Raw genomic sequence first — 21,345 nt, 5'->3', positions numbered from 1 at the left:
ATTGGTATTCGTGTTTATCCCGCAGCTATTGTCAACAGCTATTTACAGGAACGGAGGTTCCGGAATGACACCGATGACGGACCCCAGGAGTACGTTGTCTCTGCAGGTATTCCACAGGGCTCCGTACTGGGCCCATTGCTGTGTAACATCATGTACAGCGATGTTCTTAATCTTCCGTTTCCGGAGGAAGCCACGATGGTGGCTTGGTTATTGTCGCGAAGGATCTCGAAGATACTGAGTTATACTCATGCGAAGCGATCAGTGCGGTTAAAGGTTGACTAGAGAGATCTGGTCTGATGCCTGCGGAGGAAAAAACGGTGGCAATCCTCTTCACCAAGCGCTGTAAAATAAATTATGCCGGTATTCAAATTGGGAATCATATCATCATTTCTAAGTCTATACTATACTTGGGATGATGGTAGACGAAAAGCACAGCTATAAGAAACACCTGCAGTATATTTGTGACAAAGCATCCATCGCATCTGTGGCCCTGGCAAGGATGATGCGGAACCTGGGACTGCCACGACATGATTCCAGGTTGCTTATAGCTAGGGTAGTCAGTTCGATCTTGCTCTATGTAGCTCCAGTTTGGGGAAAGGCATTACAGGTCGCATTTAACGCTAACAAATTGCATGCAGCCTACAGACGAACAGTCCTAAGGGTGTGCTCTGCGTTTAGTCTCCGATGATGCAGTATTCGTCATCTCGGGAATGATACCTATTGACACCTTGGCAGATGAGATGACGAACATATATAATGTGAAGTGTATCTCTCTTTTACCGCAGGCGCTGAAAGGGAGAGATCTCTAAATAGATGGTAAGAGCGGTAAGAACGCTCGGGATACGCTCGGTCGACACACAGGTTGATCCCTGCCATCAAGGAGTGATTGGAGGACGGCACGCTGAGATTAACTATAATCTTACCAAGTTTGTCACGGAACATGGAGTGCCAGTGCCTGTACAGGTTTAAACTGGATACCTCACCGGAATGTCTGAACTGCAATGGAGTCCTAGACTCAGAGCACGTATTCTTTTACTGTTTAACATTTATGAAAAAAGGAAGAAACTAAAGTAGACTCTGGGAGAGGTGCTGGTACCACAAAATCTGGTGGGAAGAACGCTATTATGTCAGGAAGACTGGGATGTGAACAATTCTATGGTCGCACCTATCCAGATCAAAACGGCGAATGGCAGAGGAATCGAAAAAAGCACGGATACGTATGCCGCGTAGAGACGAAAGGTGACCAAGCATATGGTGGTTCCACGGGGCATGGTTGAAGTCGGGGTGGTTTTAGCGGGTAAAAATACCACACGCTGGCGTGTCTAGGTATCTTTTGAAGATTTCTACCTCCTCAAAAAAAAAAATCCCTGACGATGTGTGTGTTCGCTTCCTGTGATTCTCGAAATGTCTACCACGCCTCAGAATCGGACTGATCTTTCATCTACGACTTTTTGCCTTCGTAGCTTATGATTGGATTCTGGAATGTGTTCTGGAATATCCTACCTTGAAGACGATGTAAACCCTTTTCAGAATGATCGTTTACTCTAAGTTCAACGATACAGGTTGGTCATTCTGGGGTTATGCAAGATAAGATGTTCGGACTTTGAAGAACACTCGTCTTCCTCTGAAAGAACTGTGCTATTGTACTCTGGGAGACCTGCTGAAAGTTAGCGTGAATCTAGTGTTGAAATCGTTTACCATGCTCTCATGCCTAGAAATCGATATCAAATAGAATATTAACTGCGAGATTCCGATCCAGAGTGAGGAACAGTTTATTATGCACCAATGGAGACTTCCGATGAAAAGGAGGAAGCTTTCTATAAGCACTTTAACGCAGCCCATGAAAGACTTCCTAATGATGACATGATGATATCAACGCGAAGGTGTTAATATTAAGCGGGCACATGATGGGAAAACACAATATTAGGGACCGTAATGGCAATCGGGAGAGATTCGCCGCGTTGTGCAGCTTCCATCGCCTCGTCATTTGCCGCACATTTTATTCAAAAGTAGATTTAGGAAGTTGAAATTAATGTCCATGTTTTTTCTACAGTTAATATATAAGTTAACAAAGGAACTAGGTGTTTTTCCTTATACTGTAAATATTTCTATTTTCCTTCCGCATATAATTGTTTTGGAGACCACGTGCCTCCTTCCTCAGTGGTAGTACCTAATTTAGGAAGGATTAGGTAGAGCTTTAGGAGGAGGTCACGGCCCGAAGGGAACGGCGTTGGAAAAGGTGAGTCAGTCATGCAGGCGAGTAATTGAGGCATCCCACTCTACAATTTCGCGACGGTGCTTCCATCTTAGTAGGAAACCAAACAACTGCTGGAACCAGGAAATCTCGATATTGAGATCATCGTGTCTGTGAGTGAGGAGACTTTTCCAAAGGACAAGAGGGGAGCCAGAAATCCGGCAGATGAAGAAAAAATACGGCGATCTTCGAAGTAGTCTTAAGAAAGCCATACACGGACTTGCTACAGACAGCTGTGAATTGAGGCAAAACGAACCCGTGGGGCGTTGCAAATAAGATTGTAATGAGCAAGATTCGTGAACAATTAACGTGCCGATAACCCTTGTTCAAAATAGTCGCAATTCTTTTCCCACAACAGGAAGAATATGAACCTCAGCCAACGGTTCCCCATCCCCGGGGTAACCGAGGAGGAACTACGAGAGATCTGCAGACGAAGTGGGGATAACAAGGCTCCGGGATTGGAAGAAATTCCACCATGCGGTTTTGGTCAACGGATGTTCTCCGCGCATATATTGAATTGTGCAGTGTTGTCAGGATCGGAGAATAGGATACTACACAGCGAGGTCTTGTTGGGAGTAGGGTAGATGTATGCGTTTACGCTCAGAGTGTTGAACTCCCGCAACAGTAAGCTGTCGGATTACCAACTAAACACCTCCCTATCAACAGAAATTAAACCTGGAACCATTTGATATATTACTTCAGACTAGCCGTCCCGGTTTCCCGGCTTGGAGAACCTTCAAGTCAGGGAATTCTCTTCACCAACGGGGGAAGGGAGTTGTTAGTTCAGGGACACCCTTACCATCCGGTCCCTCCGGTTCAATATTCTTCGCATTAAGAGCCCGAATATAATGCGCAACACGACTCCAGCTGCCAGCGTTCTTCAGCATCTCTCTGACAATGTTATCTGGAGAGACCTCCCCTGTGTCTGCATAAAGTTGCTGACCAAAGCCCTCCCATCTCTCGCAAGAGAAAAAGGTGTGCTCACAGAACACACAATCAGGAGATCGCGCGCCTTCCCAATCTTGTGTAGGTAAGACTGAAAACCTCCATTTCCGCTTAGAAGTTGGGTAAGGAAGTAATCAATCTCACTGTGCATTCGGTTTAGTCACGGGTCTAAATTGTCAATGCCCTCCTTCAACTTCCGCCGAGATGTCATCAGGACCCTTCTTGTTTTTCATAGTGAGAACCACTTCTTCGTGCTCTCTCATCTGGACGCTTTCCACGCTATTGACATCAACCCGTACAGGATGTCTGGGGAACAATGTTCGTACAATGCGCTGCAGAGTGTCCTTTTTCCTGATCTATACTGTGCCTTTATGGCGCATGCCTCCTCGTTGGCGTACAAATGTTGTGCCAAACGCCGGAGCTTATGACACTCCCTCCGTAGGTCGGCAATTTCTGCCGTCCACCAGTACATAGAAGGGTTGTCGCGACTGGGGCCTCTCCGGACCATAGAAGCCTCACACGCCAGCGTTATCAGGTTCATCACTGAATTTACGACGATGTCAGCTGCGGCGCTACCACCCCCCGGAATGTCCTCCAGCGCGGCTCTGCCTGCTCCAAGAGCTTCGATGAACTTCCCGATGTTCTGCACTGGACAGCGAGGTCTTACGGTAATAGCAACACCTTGGACATACTACCAAGACGACTTTAGACATTTTCAACGATCTACGCTCCACCTCAGAAGAAACTTTGGGACGATATTTGTAATAAGGGCGGAGTATAAAACTGATGATGTGTCACACTTCTTTTAGATTTCTTTTTTTGGTTACTGAGGATATCCGCGATCGTTATGGGGTAGCACCGATCGTGGAAAAGTTGCGAGAGAGGCGTCTTCGATGGTACGGTCACGCAATTCGTGCAAACGAGAATTCACTTGCCAAGATTGGTCTGAACATCGAAGTCGATGGTAAACGACCAAAAGGCAGACCTAAGCAACGGTGGCTTGATACGCTGGATGGGGATTTGAAAGCCTCGAGATTGCACCCAGATCAGGCATTCGATAGAGCCAAATGGTGAAGCCGATCACGACGGGCCGACCCCGCTTGTGAACGGGACAAAGGCTGAAGAAAAAGAAGAGGTTACTGAAGGAATATACGAGCTCGTCAGAAGATGCTACGCTCTCGACTATGGGCACAAATAGCCCAGTCTGTCGTGAAGAACGGAGTCTACCCGCATTGTTTGTCAACTGGTGACTCCTGATGCCATATGTTCAGTACCTGTACTAGAGAGAGGAAGATTTGGCTCTTCTATGAGAAAATCTTGACATGGACCTTACGAGTCATCTCTCGTTGATTTGTACGGGACAGTGGCCAATAGGGGGTCATACGACCAGATTGGGCATATGTTATGATATGCACTGCCGAAGTTGAGGTGAGGAAGGCGAGACTATCATACGATCGTCCAACCCTACCTACCGCCAAGCAGTGAACACTAGGTAAACCATTCTCTGGTGACTTTAATGGAGAGAGAGAGTTGTTGCCTTTCGTGCACTCCATGGGCTGGCTCTAAGGTTCAGAGCCCGTCAGATTCAAAGCCGTCCGCCTTATAGAGACCACGGGTTTGGCGATTGTGGCATCAAAACGGCGCACTAGAACGCTAATTGGTTTCTGCTACGCAGAGTGGCGTACCTACTTATTTCCAGGGAAAAATATCTTCTCCCTTAGCTCAGAAAGCGGGCGAATGGTCTATTGAGTTGACGGAGGCATAGAGGAACCACTGGCATTCAACATTTCACATGATAAGTCAGCAATAAAAAAGTTGCTCACGATGGACAACTACCCCCTTATGAATAAACCGCCTCCCCATAACATACCATGCAATATGGGCGACTTTAAGAGGGACGTCCAAAGATTTAAAAGAGAGCCTCTCAGAGATATAGGCAGCACACGCACCATTGGTCAGTTAATGACTTTATTTCGATTTGATTGGTGATCAGGGCAAGCTATCTTTTCCTCTGCCAAGCCCAATTTGGCCATTCGTAATGATGAATTGCTGATATGAATAGTTTCACCTCACTTCGACAGGCAAGCTGCAAAACAGATCACCGTTGTATTCTCTTGGATGTAAAGGCCGCATAATTCATCATATGTGCTTTTCATTCCTTTACAGATATCCCAATACAGAACCTTGAAGAAGTCTATATCTTACCAGACAACTCCATTTGATTATATAGATCCGAATAAATCTGGGTTTCCTGTCTAGATGGCCGAGTTAAAAGCAGTTTTTGGCGTTCAGCGTCACTAATTTGCACTTCTTTCTCTCGACTACCATTGCTGAGACAGCGACGGTAAAGCAAGTTTGCTACATATGGTCAGATAGTTTTTAGAATTGGGTTGGTTTAGTCCGACCAACTGCTCTTTACTTCGAGTTATCACCACGTCGACAGAACACGAATTTTACTTGATAATAATACTAAGCACCAATCAGTTAGGACGGACCATCCTACCTACTTAAAAAGAATAGAGACGCTTTCGTGGTGGTGCCAGGCGGTAGGTCAGTTGGGATATCCAGCGAGAACTTCCGCAACATTTAACACGTTTGAAGAATGGTGTACTTCTGCATAGTTTGAGCCGGACTGTGTGAGACCCCCAGATCGTTTAGGGAAGCTGTAAGTTACGTCATGAAGACGAACCAATCCTACCCCAATCAACAAGACTTTTCGATTTAGATATCAAATTTGAGCCTAGAAAGTGCAACTTGGAACAAACGTATAATTAGGTTCAATATTTCATCTTAATACCAACAATTCATCTTACCTTAATCTTTTCCCATTTATCGTCCACATCTTGTAGCCAACTAATAAACAACCGTCCATTGTAACGCGATCGTGCGTTGCGATCCTTCTCTTCCTGCTCAGGCGTTATCATATTATAAACCTCTTCGTCCTTCAAAATTGTGCAAGCCGAAAACGGCACTGACTGGCATGCCAAACTTCTCGCGGCTTTTCCATGAACGCGTAGAATTTCCTGTTCAACGGTCAATCCAAGTTTCTCCTTCTCCACAATGTGCTGCATCTTCAATTTGTGACGTTCCTTCTCCTGCGCTATAAAAAGATCCTTCATTTGAGCCGGTAGATTAGAGGGCAAGGCTATCGTAGGCTCCGAGGGTGTTTTTCCGTGTAAGACGTAAGTTCTGCGATTCATTAAATAGTCCTTGAAACCTTGCGGCGGACGAGGTTGAATCGGGAACAATGTGCGATGCTTTTTTTCAATTTGTTTGCGAATATTGAGGAACATCTGATAGCAATTAGTGAATGGGTGGTCATGCGGATGAATCTCATTAACAGAAGAAGTGGTCTCGGCATTAGACTGATTAGAAGTTGCGTTCGAAGTAGACTTGTTGGCCTCCTCCTGCTTGGCACGGATTTTACGCTTGCGTGGATGAAGCTCGACCGTGCTTTGCTGCTCAGTTTTCGATGAGCATGTCGACGAAGCAGAAGGGCTCGGGGCATTAATGGTCGTCTCATTTTCAGATTGATGCTGCGGTGGAGCTGCGGGGCTGGCATTGCTCGTACCAGACGTTTTTCCGGCTGCGCTCTCGTTGGCTTCATTACTTGCAGCAGGTGCAGCCGGTGAAGGTGAACTGCTTTGCAATTGAGGTGAAGAATTATTGGAGCCGCGATCTACACCTTGACCGCTGCCGCCAGAACGATGGGAGCTTCTCAAAACTCGTTGTTGGGCTCGTTCTTCGCTTGTTGCTTTTGAATTTTTCTCTTCAGAAGTTGCTGAAATGTTGGACGAGCTCCCCTTGCCTGTGCTTTCTGCGGGGCTAGCGCATCGTGAGGAGGCGCTCTCTTTATCTGCGGTCAATGAGTCGTTGCTATTCGAAGATGAGGCGACTACATAGGGGAGAGCAGCGTGGCTACGATTTGAATTGTTTTTTCCGTTACGCGAACCAGTCTCCATATCACCACTGGAGCTTTGTTGAGGTATAACAATTTTCAGAGGGGGTACTTTGGGACCCCCGTTGCCGAAATTATCACTACTTTTGTTTTCGTCTGTTTCCGCATCACTATCTGTCTGTTTGTTGGCTGGTTTCGGGCTAGCACATGGACTTTTCCGTTCGAGACTGGTATTAACTTTGGCCGCTATGCCCCCCAGAGATTTCGCAGAACTGCCTGCACTTTTCGAACCTTTATCTTGTCTCTGTGGAGCATTGCGATTGCCGGAGCCTGTTTTTCCTGATGGTTCTTTTACATTCTCCGAATCTTTTCGTTTTTTGCGTTTATTGTCTTCCTGTTCGGTATTGTCTTCATTGACATTTTCAACTTCCGAGTAAGGTCTTTTGGATTGCCCACCTGAGCTCACATTAGCGCTCGTTCCGCTACCTGAAGAGCTTGAGGTTGCGGGAGTTTCTTCCATAGATTTGTCATCAGATACAGCGGATTTGTCACTCTTTCGCAACTCGGTTTTGGTGTCATCACCTCCGCTACCGGTACCGGACCCTGCACTACCGTCTTTTGGTGTTGTTTTGAATTCATAGATATCTTCTTCGTCTTTATTGTTAACTGCTGCCGACGCCGCTGAAGAAGATGAATTCGCCGAAGACGCTGTGGTATTGGAGGTACTGGCACCTCCTCCCTCGGCCCCATCGTCTGATGACTTCTTTTGATCCGCGGGTTTCTTAATTTGTTGTGATGAGCGACCTGACGATGACGACGATGATGATGATGTGGTAGACGAGTCTGCAATGAAAGAAAGAATGTAAACAATTTGTCGATGGTTTCGATTGTGTGGATATGGGTAATCAGTGATGTGAGGCAAGCTAATAAGAATAAAAGGTATATGGGGAATGCGAGCGGCAGTAGCATTACAATGGAGGCATTGAGGGACCTCCCGTGGATTGGGTGGATTTTTTGTGTCTAGATAGCACTACTTCATTATAATATGGATTTGACGCCTCCAAATATGCTGATGGCGTCGGAATAATGTTATTGAGAAGCATTTATTGCATTATCGCCATTTCTCTTCTTTTATATTGTATTTAAAAATATGGGGTATGATTGTATGGTGAATAGCACATGACACAATTGTTAAAAGTAATCATCTTTGCACATATTTGCTGAGCTAAAAATCGACGAAAATCCCCCCAAAAATGAGAAGAAAGCTGTTACAACATTCACAATTCATTACACGTATGTGTTCTCACGGCGCAATTGTCGAGGTGGATGAACGTTAGCCTCTCGATATCTTGTTCCGGGTTCGTATCCTGGTTGCGTCATGAGTGTTTGTGTTTATCTTTGCGCTTGCCCCGGTGCTGTGGGCTTATCATTTACATAGCATTTAGTGTAATGATAATGAAAGTCAACACAATATTTCAGAAAAAGATAGTTTATCTTATTCTTAGTGAAAATAATTTGACACTGATTTCGGTGATTAATTTCGTTAAATTAAGGGAACATTTTGGGCAACTAGCTGCGGGGCTGTTTTTTTTTTAAGCATTCAATTTTTCACTTTTTCTATTGTACTACTAAGGAGATACTTAGACAATCACGGTTGAGATTCGAACCCTATATTTCTGTGCCTGCACACCTATTTTAAGCCTAATAGAGGGACACCCCAAATTAACTTTCCTACTATTTGACTCAAGGACTTGTAAGGTTCGTTTCATACGTAGTTCATTTTAGTTTTAGTTTAGGTCGCCGCCGACAAATGTAAAACGATGTTTCGACTTCAATATGGTGTCTATTTGGCACTTAATCGAAACCGTATAGAACCGAATACTCCAACGACACGAATAAGTTTTATCAGGTTTCAGTGCGGCTCGAATTCGTGTGCGAGGAACGGAAATAACAATTTTCACACACGCACGGTTGAGTTTAGGTTGTGACCTCACAGTGAGTGGATTTGGATGAAATGAGCAATTTACCGAATAAAAACCGTGTATTTACGAAAGGGTTTCGTCCAGTTCGGTTTGTTTTAGGTTGCGAACGAAAACCGAATATACGCCTACTGATGGCTATATCGTCATTGCTGGCGATTTTAATGATCATGTGGCTATAAGGCAAACGGAAACCGGTGCCATAGGGAAATGGTTGTAGATTACGCAAAGGGGGTGCCAAGCGCACAGGCAATTTTTGCAAAATAATTATATCCTCATAGCAGCCCGCCATTTTTTCATCGTCCATGACTGGAAAGTTGTTCTCTATGAGACCATCGTACCTCAACATCGGCCTTTATCGGTTGTTGATTGCTATTTGCGCATCAAGCCACAGATAAAAACAAAACATGAAAAACGACCTGGCCCGCTCCAAATTAAAAAGTGGCAAAGGGAAGAAATGACCTCTTCCGATTGTCGAATAAATAAAGGTCCGTGAGTAAAAACCCCTCTACAATAAGTTTCTCGTCAATAAAAACTTGGCCAATTAGCAAATCTACAAAAATGCCAACCAAGAAGCGAAGAAAGTGATCGCTGTTATCCGAGCAGCCTGAACTGACGGTGAGATAGATCTGTATCGACTTGTCAAAAGCCGACATCATAGCACACTGGGTATCGCGAACACTTTTGTTGCATTAGTGACAAGAACAGTACTTTGCTTAAGGAGTGGCAACGGACTGATGATGGCAATTTTTCCAAGCATATTTCATTTCAAAAATTTATTCATCCCCATTGCTGACATTTGGAGCAATTCCACCTGTCAGTGAGACTGGTGCTCTAAGGTGGCGAGGAGAAAGACGCGGCTGCAATCCTGTCGACCGATCAAAAGCAAATAGCCGAGGAGAACCTCCACGTGGCGGCACCGGAAAACGCTGTACTCACAATGCTCTAAGGCCTAATTAGGGCAGACCTGAGTCTTCACGGGACACACTCGAAATGGCTTAGTTCACGAAATCTCATCAGATGTATACTGGTGCCATAGAAACCGGGATAGCCCTCTGAGTTTTGTATGTCTCAGAAGGATTCCTGGGGCATGTGTTCTCAGTTCTGTTATTAGCGATTGGGCCCCTGGTGGAAGTTTCATGAGTAGAATTCGTAGAGTTGCATTTACAACTCGGGTGCCGTACTCCTTAGTTCGATAGAAATTCTGATAGGTTTTGCATCCACCAGTACCGGGGCTCTGATTGTGGTTACAAAATCAATCCGGGACTTAAGAAGACTTTAAAGTTAGGTCTCAATGGCGAGTACTTACGCTAAACCACCAAGACATAACTGTCAGCGAAACTGAATTTGAAAAGGCAAAAAAACGAATGAAAGCAACAGGTCCAGATAAGATGGCATCTGAGCTCTGGAATGCGAAGAGCTGGGACCCAACACTGTGGCACAGTGACCTTTTCATTCGAGTTATTGAGGAAGATAGAACACTATCTAGGGGGCGAGAAACCAAGTCCGTTCCAATATGGAATAAGGTAGTCCAGCAGCCCATGCCATGAAGATTTTGGAATGCATTCTCGACAATCGTGTTCGCTCGGAACTACTAATGCTCATGGAGAAACACCGTGAGAAGCATTTCTGGATCTAAAGAATGCGTTTGACTGTGTGCCATGTTCTGCGACAACCGTGAGTTGAATTTTGCTCTACGACGGTCCGAAAAGTAAAGTTCAAAATGAAACGGGTATATTAATACCGATTCGTGTCTCTGTCAACGAAGCGCTCTCTCACCTCTCCTATTTGTTCATATTATGGACAGTGTCACATGGGATATCCAGCGTCCAGCGCCCTAAACATTGTTTTATGCAGATGATGTTTTCTTAGCATCTCACAGCAAAGCTGATTTCGAGCAGCTTCTTCAAAAATCCGATATCCGAGTAAATTTGAATAAAACAGAATTTTTAGCTCTTAATGAAACAGGGACCATCCTTTTCAGTGGCAGGGAACATCCCAACTATCTCGGAACAATGCTACCAGCCAATGGTGAATTGCGTTATGAAAAACCTGGATAAAGTGGTGTTCCACAACTGGCGCTATCTGTGATCGACGTATCAACGAATGACTCAAATCTAAAATTTACCGCAGTATCATCCGCTCTGTCGCCCTACGTGGTTCGGAATGTTGGCCGAAATGACAATGAACGGCGGTGACACCATTCATTGGATGGTGCTCTAAAAGCTTCGCCACTGCATCCAGATTAGGTCTTTGACAGGGCAAAATAGCGTAGCCGATCAAGACGAGTCGGTCCGACTTTTGAACGGGATAAAGGCGGAAGAAGAAGAACAAGAACAATCATTTTTTCTAGTTGTTAGTAATCTGGCTTCGTTTGCTCGCAAAGAGTCAGAATGATCTCAATATTGTAATTTATTGTAGTTCAGCTTGAGATTAGCCTCGTCTTGGGATGCAACCCTCCGGGCCGTAATATTGAAAATCCATGCGGCGTTTTTATGCCACAAACTCCTAATATCATGACTGATGTGGTAAAAGCAAGGGAGGCAGAACCCAGCCAGTTGAGATCTTCACAGTCAGCCCGTAGTATTCACGAAGCAAAGCAGGTCTTCCCCTCTGCACCTGGATATCTCTCCAAGGTTTCCAAAGAATGGTTTACCTAGTGTCCGTCGTCTGGTTCTAGCTAGAGCGGAGCAATCGCAAAGGAAGTGCCTGAGGATTTCTCCCTCCTTTCCGCAGCATCTATAATGCGAATTGTGAGATATGTTGAGTCTGGCGGCATAGCTTTCTATAGGTCAGTGCCCCGATTATTGCATTTGCACGCGTTTGGTACACGAGCTCCTGTGATCGGGTCTTGTTATAGAGGAACCAAATCCTCCTTGACTTAGCAAAGCTGGTGAGACTTCGCACATCTAAAGTTAGTGGCTGCTAAGATACCGTTCTTGAAAGTCGCCAGGAGGACACAGACTGCGTCCACCGAAGGTATGCTATGGGCCCGGTATGGCCAGCAAGTTCATTCCCCTCTATGTCTTGATGGCCAACGACGAGAATTCAGCTCGTCTTTGCACTGTCTCACCATCCTGGACGAAGTCGCCACTGAGTATAATGACTTAATGGCCGCTTGGCAGTCGATCAGAACGGCTATGTTGGGCTCGGAGCTCGGATCACACCCCAACCATAGTCCGGCTTCCAGTATCGCTAATACTTCCGTTTGGAAAACACTTGCGAATCCTGGAACACCGCACCATTCGGCTACGCTGTGTGTCCGAGAAAACTCCTGCACCGACTCCACAGACCATCTTTGATCGATCGGTGAAAAATATTGTGTCATAACCTTGCATGACGTCGCTGGCCTTCCACTGTGCCCTGGTTCGAAAGTCCACAGCAACTATACTCGTGAAGCTGGGTTTCCGTGTGGCGTATTCCGTAGGGAGCTAACAGATTTTTCGAGGTACTTAATCCTGGATGCTACTATAACCGTACGGTTGGCCAGTGCTGCGTTTCGAGACATTGAGAATAACATGAAAGAATTTGAGCAATGTTTGGTTCGCTAGAGAATCAGACAACGAAATAAAATGTGGTCAGGTCATGTTCTCATTAAACAAATGAACATGTGTTTTAGCCAAGCTTAACGCTTACTCATTCCTCAGTTTAAGGAGGTTAAATAACAGTAAATTCAGAGAGAAGAGTCACTTGAAAGAAATGTATTGATGGCAAAAAACGTAGGACAACCTGTGATTCAAAAAATGTGTCGTGGTTACTCAACAAATTTTCCAACGTAACACATCGTTCAATAAGTCCCGGGACTAACTGTGAAAGCGACATTTTATCGGCAAAATTCTTTATTATTCATCAACATAATCTCCTTCGAGGGTTATACAATCATTCCAACGCTTCTCTAACTTTTCAATGCCATGTTTGTAGAACGATTTGTCTTTTGACTCAAAATGAGCCTCAGTAGCAGCGATCACCTCCTCATTTGAGCCAAATCTTTTTCCCTGGAGCATCTTTTTGAGATCCGCAAAGAGCCAGCAGTCGCTGGGGGCCAGATCCGGCGAGTACGGAGGATGAGGAAGCAGTTGGAAGCCTAATTCCTTGAATTTGGTCATCGTTTTGATTGACTTGTGGCACGGTGCGTTGTCTTGATGAAAGATGACTTTCTACTTCTTCATGTGGGGGCGTTTTTTCGCTATTTCGGCCTTCAAACGATCCAATAACACCATGTAGTAGTCGCTATTGATAGTTTTTCCTTTTTCGAGGTAGTCAATGAAAATTATACCATTCGCATCCCAGAATACGGACGCCATCATTTTGCCGCCCGACTGTTGTGTTTTTGCACGCTTCGGGCGGCTTTTACCGGTCGTACGCCATTCAGCTGACTGCCGACTTGACTCCGGAGTGAAATAGTGAATCCATGTTTCGTCCACTGTCACATATCGAAGCCAAAAATCCTGTTTATTGCGAGTAAACAGTGCCAAACAGCTCTCCGAATCATTGATACGTTGTTGCTTTTGTTCCATTGTGAGCAAACGCGGCAGCCATTTGGAAAAAACCTTTTTCATAGCCAATTTTTGGTGCAAAATAGTAAATGCACTACCAGTTGATATGTTCGCCATCTTAGCTATCTCGTGCACTTTCATTTTGCGGTCACCCATCACGATTTTCAATACTTGCTTGGTGTTTTCGGGAGTTACTCCCTCATTTGGCCGACCCGAACGTTCCGCATCATTTGTATCAGCACGACCGCGTTTCACGTCGAAAACCACCGACAAATGGTTATTTTCGACGGAGTAGAGTCCGGATAACGTTTTTCAAGTCATTGCTGAGCTTGAACAGTGTTTTTTCCCCATTAGAAAACAATGTTTTATCAACACACGAAACTCGTTTTGGTCCATTTTTTCACGATTGCAAAGGTAGCGTCAGTTTAACCACTATAGCTTCCTTGGTTATGTTTCGAATTACATCAAATTTTGACACATCTTATCTGAAGGTTGGTACTTGGTATATAAATGGCATTATTAGCGCCATTTCTACGCTAGTCCCGGGACTTATTGAACGATGTGTTAAAGCAGTCAATGAACGGCGCCTTGCGGTAATGGAGACGAAGATGTTGTGTTGGACTAGTGGCGTCACACGCTTTGATCACATCCATAAATGAGGATATCCGCAATCGATATAGAGTTGCACCGATCGTGGAAAAATTACGCGGGAGGCGTCTTCGATAGTATGGTCACATAATTAGCACTAACGAGAATTCAGTTGCCAAAATTGGTCAGAACATGGAAGTCGATGGTAAGCAACATAAAGGCCGGCCGAAACAACGATGGCTTGATAGGGATTTGGCAGCCTCGCGATTGCATCCAGATTAGGCATTTGATAGAATCAAATAGCGAAACCGATCACGACGCGCGAACCCCGCTTGTGAACGGGACAAAGGCTGAAGAAAAATAAGATAAAGCCAATCTGGGCTTATAGTGTACGGCTTTGGGGTTTTCATTACCACCATTTTTAACACTTTATAAGTGATAAATCGGCAGCTGCAGGGAAAGTATAAAGTGAATAATATTCGAACCCGGGGCACGAGATCGAGAGGCTAACGCTCAACCAACTCGGCCATCTTATGATCAAGTTGTCAGAAGAGTTAGAATCCCTAAGGGCTCATTAAATGTTGCTAAAGCTATAGTAAATTGTGTTTATCACATCTTTCAAAGGAGCTATGAAATATTAAGAACGAACTAATACCTCTCGGTCAAATCATAAAATTCAATTCGAACACGGATGTCTAGTAGGACTTTATTGTTGAACACAAAAACTCTCCCAACTGCAACAAACATTTCGACAATAAATCGTGTGCCAAGTTCTTAAATTAACATTTCACCGCATCGAATGAGCCTTCAAAGTATAACTTTTAGCAAGTGACCCCACCGTCGGCCATATCACATTCCTTTCTCACAAGCATTCATTTGTAATAAACGCAGTAACTTGACTGAGTGTAGTAAATTCAGCCATAAAACAGGGAGGAGCTATTACCTAATAATAACTTTAATATCCCCGTGCATATTTCAACTTTACTGCACTCATGAAGCTAAATTCATTTAATTAACAATAAGTGAAAAGGCAGCTTCTTCGCTCATACATAATATTTGCCCTACGATTTCTCCGTTTTATATTGTATGCGGTTGATATTGGCTACACGTTAAGGCTCTTATGTGCCCGCTTGAATTTGCCGTCAGAACGTCCTCCCATAAAACTCCATGAAGACTCGTTCATTGGAAATAGCCATTTCGCATTACCTATAGTTCTCAGATAATTTCCCTTGGAATATTATGACCATCATCTCTCTTACCGCAGAAATCCTCCAAGGAAATAAATAAAGCTACGACGTAATAAACAAGTTTTTGATAACTTAGCCATAACTATATCCTATTAAATTTCACAGATGCTATTATAGAAAGTGATCCAGGGACGTCGAGAATATAAGCGAATTGAATATCGATCTGGGGAGAGAGGTATCGATGGCAATGTGACATGCTTTCTTCTTGAATGTCCTTTATATCCCTAGGACTTTCTTTATATGAAGGGATCACATATTGGTATGGAAATACGAAACCTGGTACAATACTATTCCATAAAAAAGAGGAAGGAAGCCGAAGGATGGAAGGGACCAAATAAAAATAAGAGAAACCAAGGAAACATTTTATAACCAAAAAATCAAACTTCTTCTCAGTTCCTACTCTTGCAATATCCATTTATCATTTCTTAAGTGGTCATAAATAAACTATGCAATTTCTTCAAACTTTTTAGGTCCCGTCAAACTTTCTTTAACTCAATTTGGAATCGTCATTGCCTACGTTGCTTTTTGAAGAAAATATAAGTGACGTATCACCAAATATCATGAACGGACTTAAATGTTCCTCATCATCATCAAAGAAATTTGCGAAAAATTATTCAAAATGAATGCAAAATCAAATTTGAACAGAAGAAAAAAATGGCCCGACTGCGGGCGCCTAGCACGAAAAAATGAGACATCTGTGTCATCATCTTTAAGGGACGATCCGCGACTGAGAATACCATTTAGTGCTTCTTCTGTCTCAGGCGTCGATGAGGCGCAGCCGAAGGATGTCTCTCGGACATTATATATACCCTACCTCGATGTCTCTCGGTCGTTATATATGGAGATACCCCTTAATTGTAAATGGCACCCAATCTGATCCCAAACATTCGTTAGGCTCCAGCACAGTGAATCTATGGAAGACAAGATCTTCTAGCACTGAACTCCATTTTTGGTTTGCTGGGTAGAGATGACACCGCTCTTTCCTCCGCAGCTTTTTACTTTCCTTCCCATCCTAGCAGCCATTAGCACCTCCATTATCCTGTTTTTGAAATCCTAATTCCCACCCCGACTTCATATCATGCAAAAGCATTACATAAATGATCAGTTTAATTCCCTACAAAAATCCCTCCACCTTTAAATTTTCTGAAAGCCTAAAACCTATCTAAATATTATCCCATTCCAATACAGAAATGTTCAAAGACCCAAAATGATCATTAACTTTTTTTGTTGTTGTTTTACTTATATATTATTATACGATATATAAAGTGGACCAATAATTTGGAAAAATTAAGTTGAAACAAATGGTTAGCAAGTTACTAAACTATATTAAGGAGCATTGGTCCAGTTTTGCACCAACCTTCGGCGATTAGGAAATTTAGTACTTAGTGAAATACCTCTTTGCTTCTATCAAATGTTTTATTCTATTTGGCATAGAATCATGGAGTTTGCAACATATTCTGCAGTCTTACAGTTCATCAATGCCTTTTGTTGGAGTTCACTCTCAATTCTTTATAGGATTCAAATCCAGGATCTGTCCATGCTATTACTACTAATTTACAGGATGCGGTCCATTCCATTACACTCAAAGAGCCGCCATCATGTTCCACCGCTTCCTCAACTGCCAGTGGATGGATTTCTCGGGTGGGCCTTTCTCAGTGCCATGCCTTACTATCTGACTCATAATCATCATCAGCGAGGCAACAACCGATATCCGGCCTAGGCCTGCCTTAATAAGGAACTCCAAACATCGCGGCTTTACGCTGAGATCCACCAATTCGATATCCCTAAAAGCTGTCTGGCGTCCTGGCCTACGCCATCGTTAATCTCAGGCAGGGTCTGCCTTGTCTTCTTTTTCTACCATAGATATTGCCCTTATAAACTTTCCGGGCTCCATCATTTTCAGCCATACGGATTAAGTGACCCGCTCACCGTAAACTAGTGAGCCAGATTTTATCCACAACCAGATGATCATAGTATCGCTCATAAATTTAGTCGTTATGTAGGCTACGGAATCGTCCATCCTCATGTAGGGGGCCAAAAATTCTTCGGAGGATTCTTCTCTCGAACGCGGCCAAGGGTTCGCAATTTTTCTTCCTAAGAACCCAAGTTTCCGAGGAATACATGAGGACTGGCAAGATCATTGCCTTGTACGGTAAGAGCTTTGACCCTATGGTGAGACGCTTTTAGCTTAGGCTCGGTTGTTAGCAACAAAGCCTAAGCAGAAATATTAATCCATTTTAAATCTTAATTCATAAATATTAAGTGTTTCCTATTCACTTCTTAGTGGTGTATCCACACAGACTGCGCTTCAGTTTCACTATCATCACACTTAAAGCTGTGCAAGTAATAAGCTCACAGCAGCGAGACAAACTCAAGGCGAACACAGACACCCATGACTACTGGGATTCGAACCCACAGCAGCGAGATTGAGAGGCTGACGAGACTCTACCCCATCCACCATTGTGCCGTAAATTTATAATTGATCATTTTAATTCCTTACAAAAACCTCTCTCACCTTTCAATTTTCCGAAACTATAAAAGCCATTTAAATATTATTCAACGCTAATATATGTAGAAACGTTCAAAAACCCAAAAATGATCATTAGCCTTTTTTTGTTGTTGCTGTCCTTATATATTGTATGGCCCGGGCATATGCTATACATGCCCATACTGTGTATTTGCAAATACACTTTTGTACAGCAATACTTCTGCGGGATGTCTCCAAAATAACCCCCAATATTCGCGAGCCTGTCAAGCACAGACGAGTACAAGCACGTGTCGGCAGGACACTTTCGTGGAGCTACATTATTTCCAGGCGGATCTTCTCCGTGAACTTAGCTTTTTCTTGAGGATTTTTGGATAGCTATGCGTCTTTGGCTATCGCACAATTCATACTAAGCTATTACAAGGATGGAAAATAAAACATATCTATTTCTCTCTTGAGTTGAAAAAAGGAGAGAGCTTGTATTAGGTTGGAAACAGAAGACTGTGTCAAAGGGTTATACTCGGTCGTCCCCCCTTATTTTGCTCCTTCGCGTTTGGGTGCATACACAGAAGGTAGAGATGATCCCTTTTCTTTCAGCATGATGTATTGAAGAGACGCCTATTCTTCGTTGTCAGTAGGAGATTGATAATTAATTGGAAACGAAAGTACTGACATACTTACTTACTTGAGTGAATTTTATGCAAATCCATTGCATGAATTTAAAAAATTTTGGGGATAAAATCGAACTTTGTCATCTGTGAATTTTGCTGACAAGTTGGAGTTGAAAGATTGAGAGAGAGTTCAGAATTGTTCGAGAATTTGCTATCGACTCCTATGTGAAGCATATCGCGTCACTCACATCTATACACCATTGCTGTCGATTCCAGGCAATATGCTCCAGCTGCCCCACGACTTTACGAGAAGCTTGCATTCTTCTTTCATTGTTCTGCGTCATGTAGTTGTCAGGGGACCAACGCTTGGCCGCCCGGGGATAAGGCACTGATACACAAAAGGATATGTTCTCGGAGCTGTTCGAAAGGCACATGTCCCAGGATATCTTTCCTGCACCATGGAAGCGGCAGAAGCTCGTCTTGCTGCCTAAGGCTAGCAAACCTCCAGGGGACCCCCCCCCCCCCCCACCCCCCAATTGTCCAATATGACCCATATGTCTTCTAGACACTATGGGGAAAATGTTGGAGCGGGTTATTTCTAATAGACTACTCCCAGTCGTCGAGAGCCAAGGGGGCCTTTCAGATAGGCAGTATAGGTTCCGTAAAGCCAGATCAACCATTGATGCCATAAAATGGTTACTGGCTTGGCCGAAAATGCAATTCACGGAATGAGTTGTACCAACAAATATTGTGTCGTGATGATCATGGATGTGAGGAATGCATTCAACTTGGTCAATTGGAATCTTATACGAAAATCTCTGGGAACGATTGGTGTTCCCACCGACCTCGCCGCGATTATCGAAAGCTACTTGCAAAAGCGGACGCTCTGGTATTATACCGATGATGGACCCAAGGAGTACATTGTCTCCGCGGGTGTCCCATAGGGCTCTGTACTGTGCCCGCTACTGAACATCATGTATGATGATGTACTTAACCTTCCGGTTCCAGATGAGTGGTGGGTTACGTCGACGATATAGCACTGGTTGTGGTCGCAAAGCATCTGGAGGATGCTGAGTTGTGCTCAAGCGAAGCAATCAGTATTGTTAGGGCTTGGTTAGAGAGTGCTAGTAGAGTAGAGAGGAACCGATCATCATCACTAAGCGCCGCAAAAGAAACTACGTCTGTATTAGAATCGGGAATCGAATCATCACTTCCCAGCCGCCCATCAAATACTTAGGGGTGATGATAGACGCAAAACTCAATTTTAAGCAGCACATAGAGCATACTTGCCAGAAAGCATCCACCACGAGTATAGCTCTGGCAAGGATAATGCGGGCGGCATAGTTACAGGCTGCACATAGCGAGGGTGGTGAGTTTTATCTCGCTGTATGCAGTCTCAGTTTGGGAAAAAGCGCTGCATGTTTTAGGTAATGCACATAAACTGAGCACAGTTTACAGAAGAACAGCGTCAAGGGTGTGTACTACCTTCAGATCCATCTCAGATGATGCAGCGTTCGTTTTCTCAGGAATGATGTCGATTGACATCCTGGAAACCGAAATGATAAACATTTATAAGACCAGGTCCATCTCTTCCTTATTGCAGGTGAAAAAAGCCGAAAGGGAGAAATCCATAAACAGATGGCAACAGCAATGGGACCAGTCAGAAAAGGGTCGTTGGACTTTCAGGTTGATCCCTTCCATCGGGGAGTGGTTGGAAAGAAAACATGGGGAGATTAATTATAATCTCACCCAGTTTCTCACCGGCCATGAAGGATACCCTCAATACCTGTAAAGGTTTAAATTGGACACCTCGCCTAATTGTCCAAACTGCGACGGGATCCCAGCGCACGTATTCGGAGGAACTTAGAGGAAATTCTAGATTGCCAGGAGGACTGGGATGCGATCAATTCCATGATCGTAGTAATCCAAGATAAACTGCGAAAAATAGAAGAAGTGAGTAAGGCGCGATTACGAATCCCGCGAGTAGACGAAGGAGACCTAGCTAAAGTAAGCTAACTCCGCCCCGTGATGTAATACCTAAATTCCATATTCCAGCGTGCCCAGGCCAGAGTCTTTTGGAGATTTCCACTTCCTTAAAAAAAAAGACAGACAGTAAACCGATTTTAATAAGGTTTCGTTTTACACAAAACCTTAAAAAGGGTCCGTGGCCCAAACAAGTAGGAGAAAATTTCTCTTCAATTGATCCGGCTCGCCATCAAGTGGATGCGGACTCAGGAATCCTCATTTCTTAACCAAAAAAGAAACAGATATAGCTTCTGTAGCTTTCGTTGAACGTCAAAAACGTTTCATTAAAATTGAAACTTTCCGTGGCAAAACCTCTGCAGAAATTCGTCGGGCTTTAAGTGAGGGTGGTGGTAACTTTGGAGTGTCTTTGTCTAGTTAGAATAGTTGCTTTCGAGAAGGTCATGAAAGTATAAATAATGGTCAACGGGAAGGAAGACCCGAGAATATCAATTGATCACCTGACTCGGTGTTTTTCCATGAAGATCGTTAGACCAATATATCAGAAAATATTTTGTGCTGCTGAAATGTGAACTTCATTGTTTTCCTTATTTTGAATGCAACATAAGAAAATTCTCTTTCGATGGGCAGAAAAGACGCAATAACATTGCAACACAAATTCGCCGTTGAAGGTAATGTATTTCTTTTGCGAACTAGAATTGAAATGCCAATCAAATGGAAAGTCTATATTTCGTGCAACCGAAAAAAATCAGGCAGATGATCATCTCTGAAAGGGTCGTTTTAGGAGACCTCGTGTTATCGCGCCTTTTGGGTGAAATATAATAGAACAGTACCCAAAATATGGTCTGATTTCTTCATT

At 43.8% G+C, this 21,345-nt stretch overlaps 1 protein-coding gene across 7 annotated transcripts in view; it reads right to left on the bottom strand.

The window, feature by feature from the left end:
- The window catches only part of LOC119648132 (ankyrin repeat domain-containing protein 12), a 225,918-nt gene that overhangs the window by 1,315 nt on the left and 203,258 nt on the right, over positions 1-21,345 (bottom strand). For all 7 annotated transcript variants that reach the window (XM_038049668.1, XM_038049669.1, XM_038049672.1 and 4 more), the window contains one exon: positions 6,013-7,940. In XM_038049668.1, coding sequence (XP_037905596.1) covers positions 6,013-7,940 — 1,928 coding nt within the window. The remainder of the gene's footprint in view (positions 1-6,012; positions 7,941-21,345) is intronic.

This window comes from Hermetia illucens, chromosome 2 (genome assembly GCF_905115235.1).
Source record: "Hermetia illucens chromosome 2, iHerIll2.2.curated.20191125, whole genome shotgun sequence".
Classification (NCBI taxonomy): Eukaryota; Metazoa; Arthropoda; class Insecta; order Diptera; family Stratiomyidae; genus Hermetia; species Hermetia illucens.
Note: the sequence above shows the minus strand (reverse complement) of the source record. Positions and strands in the feature narration are given on the sequence as shown.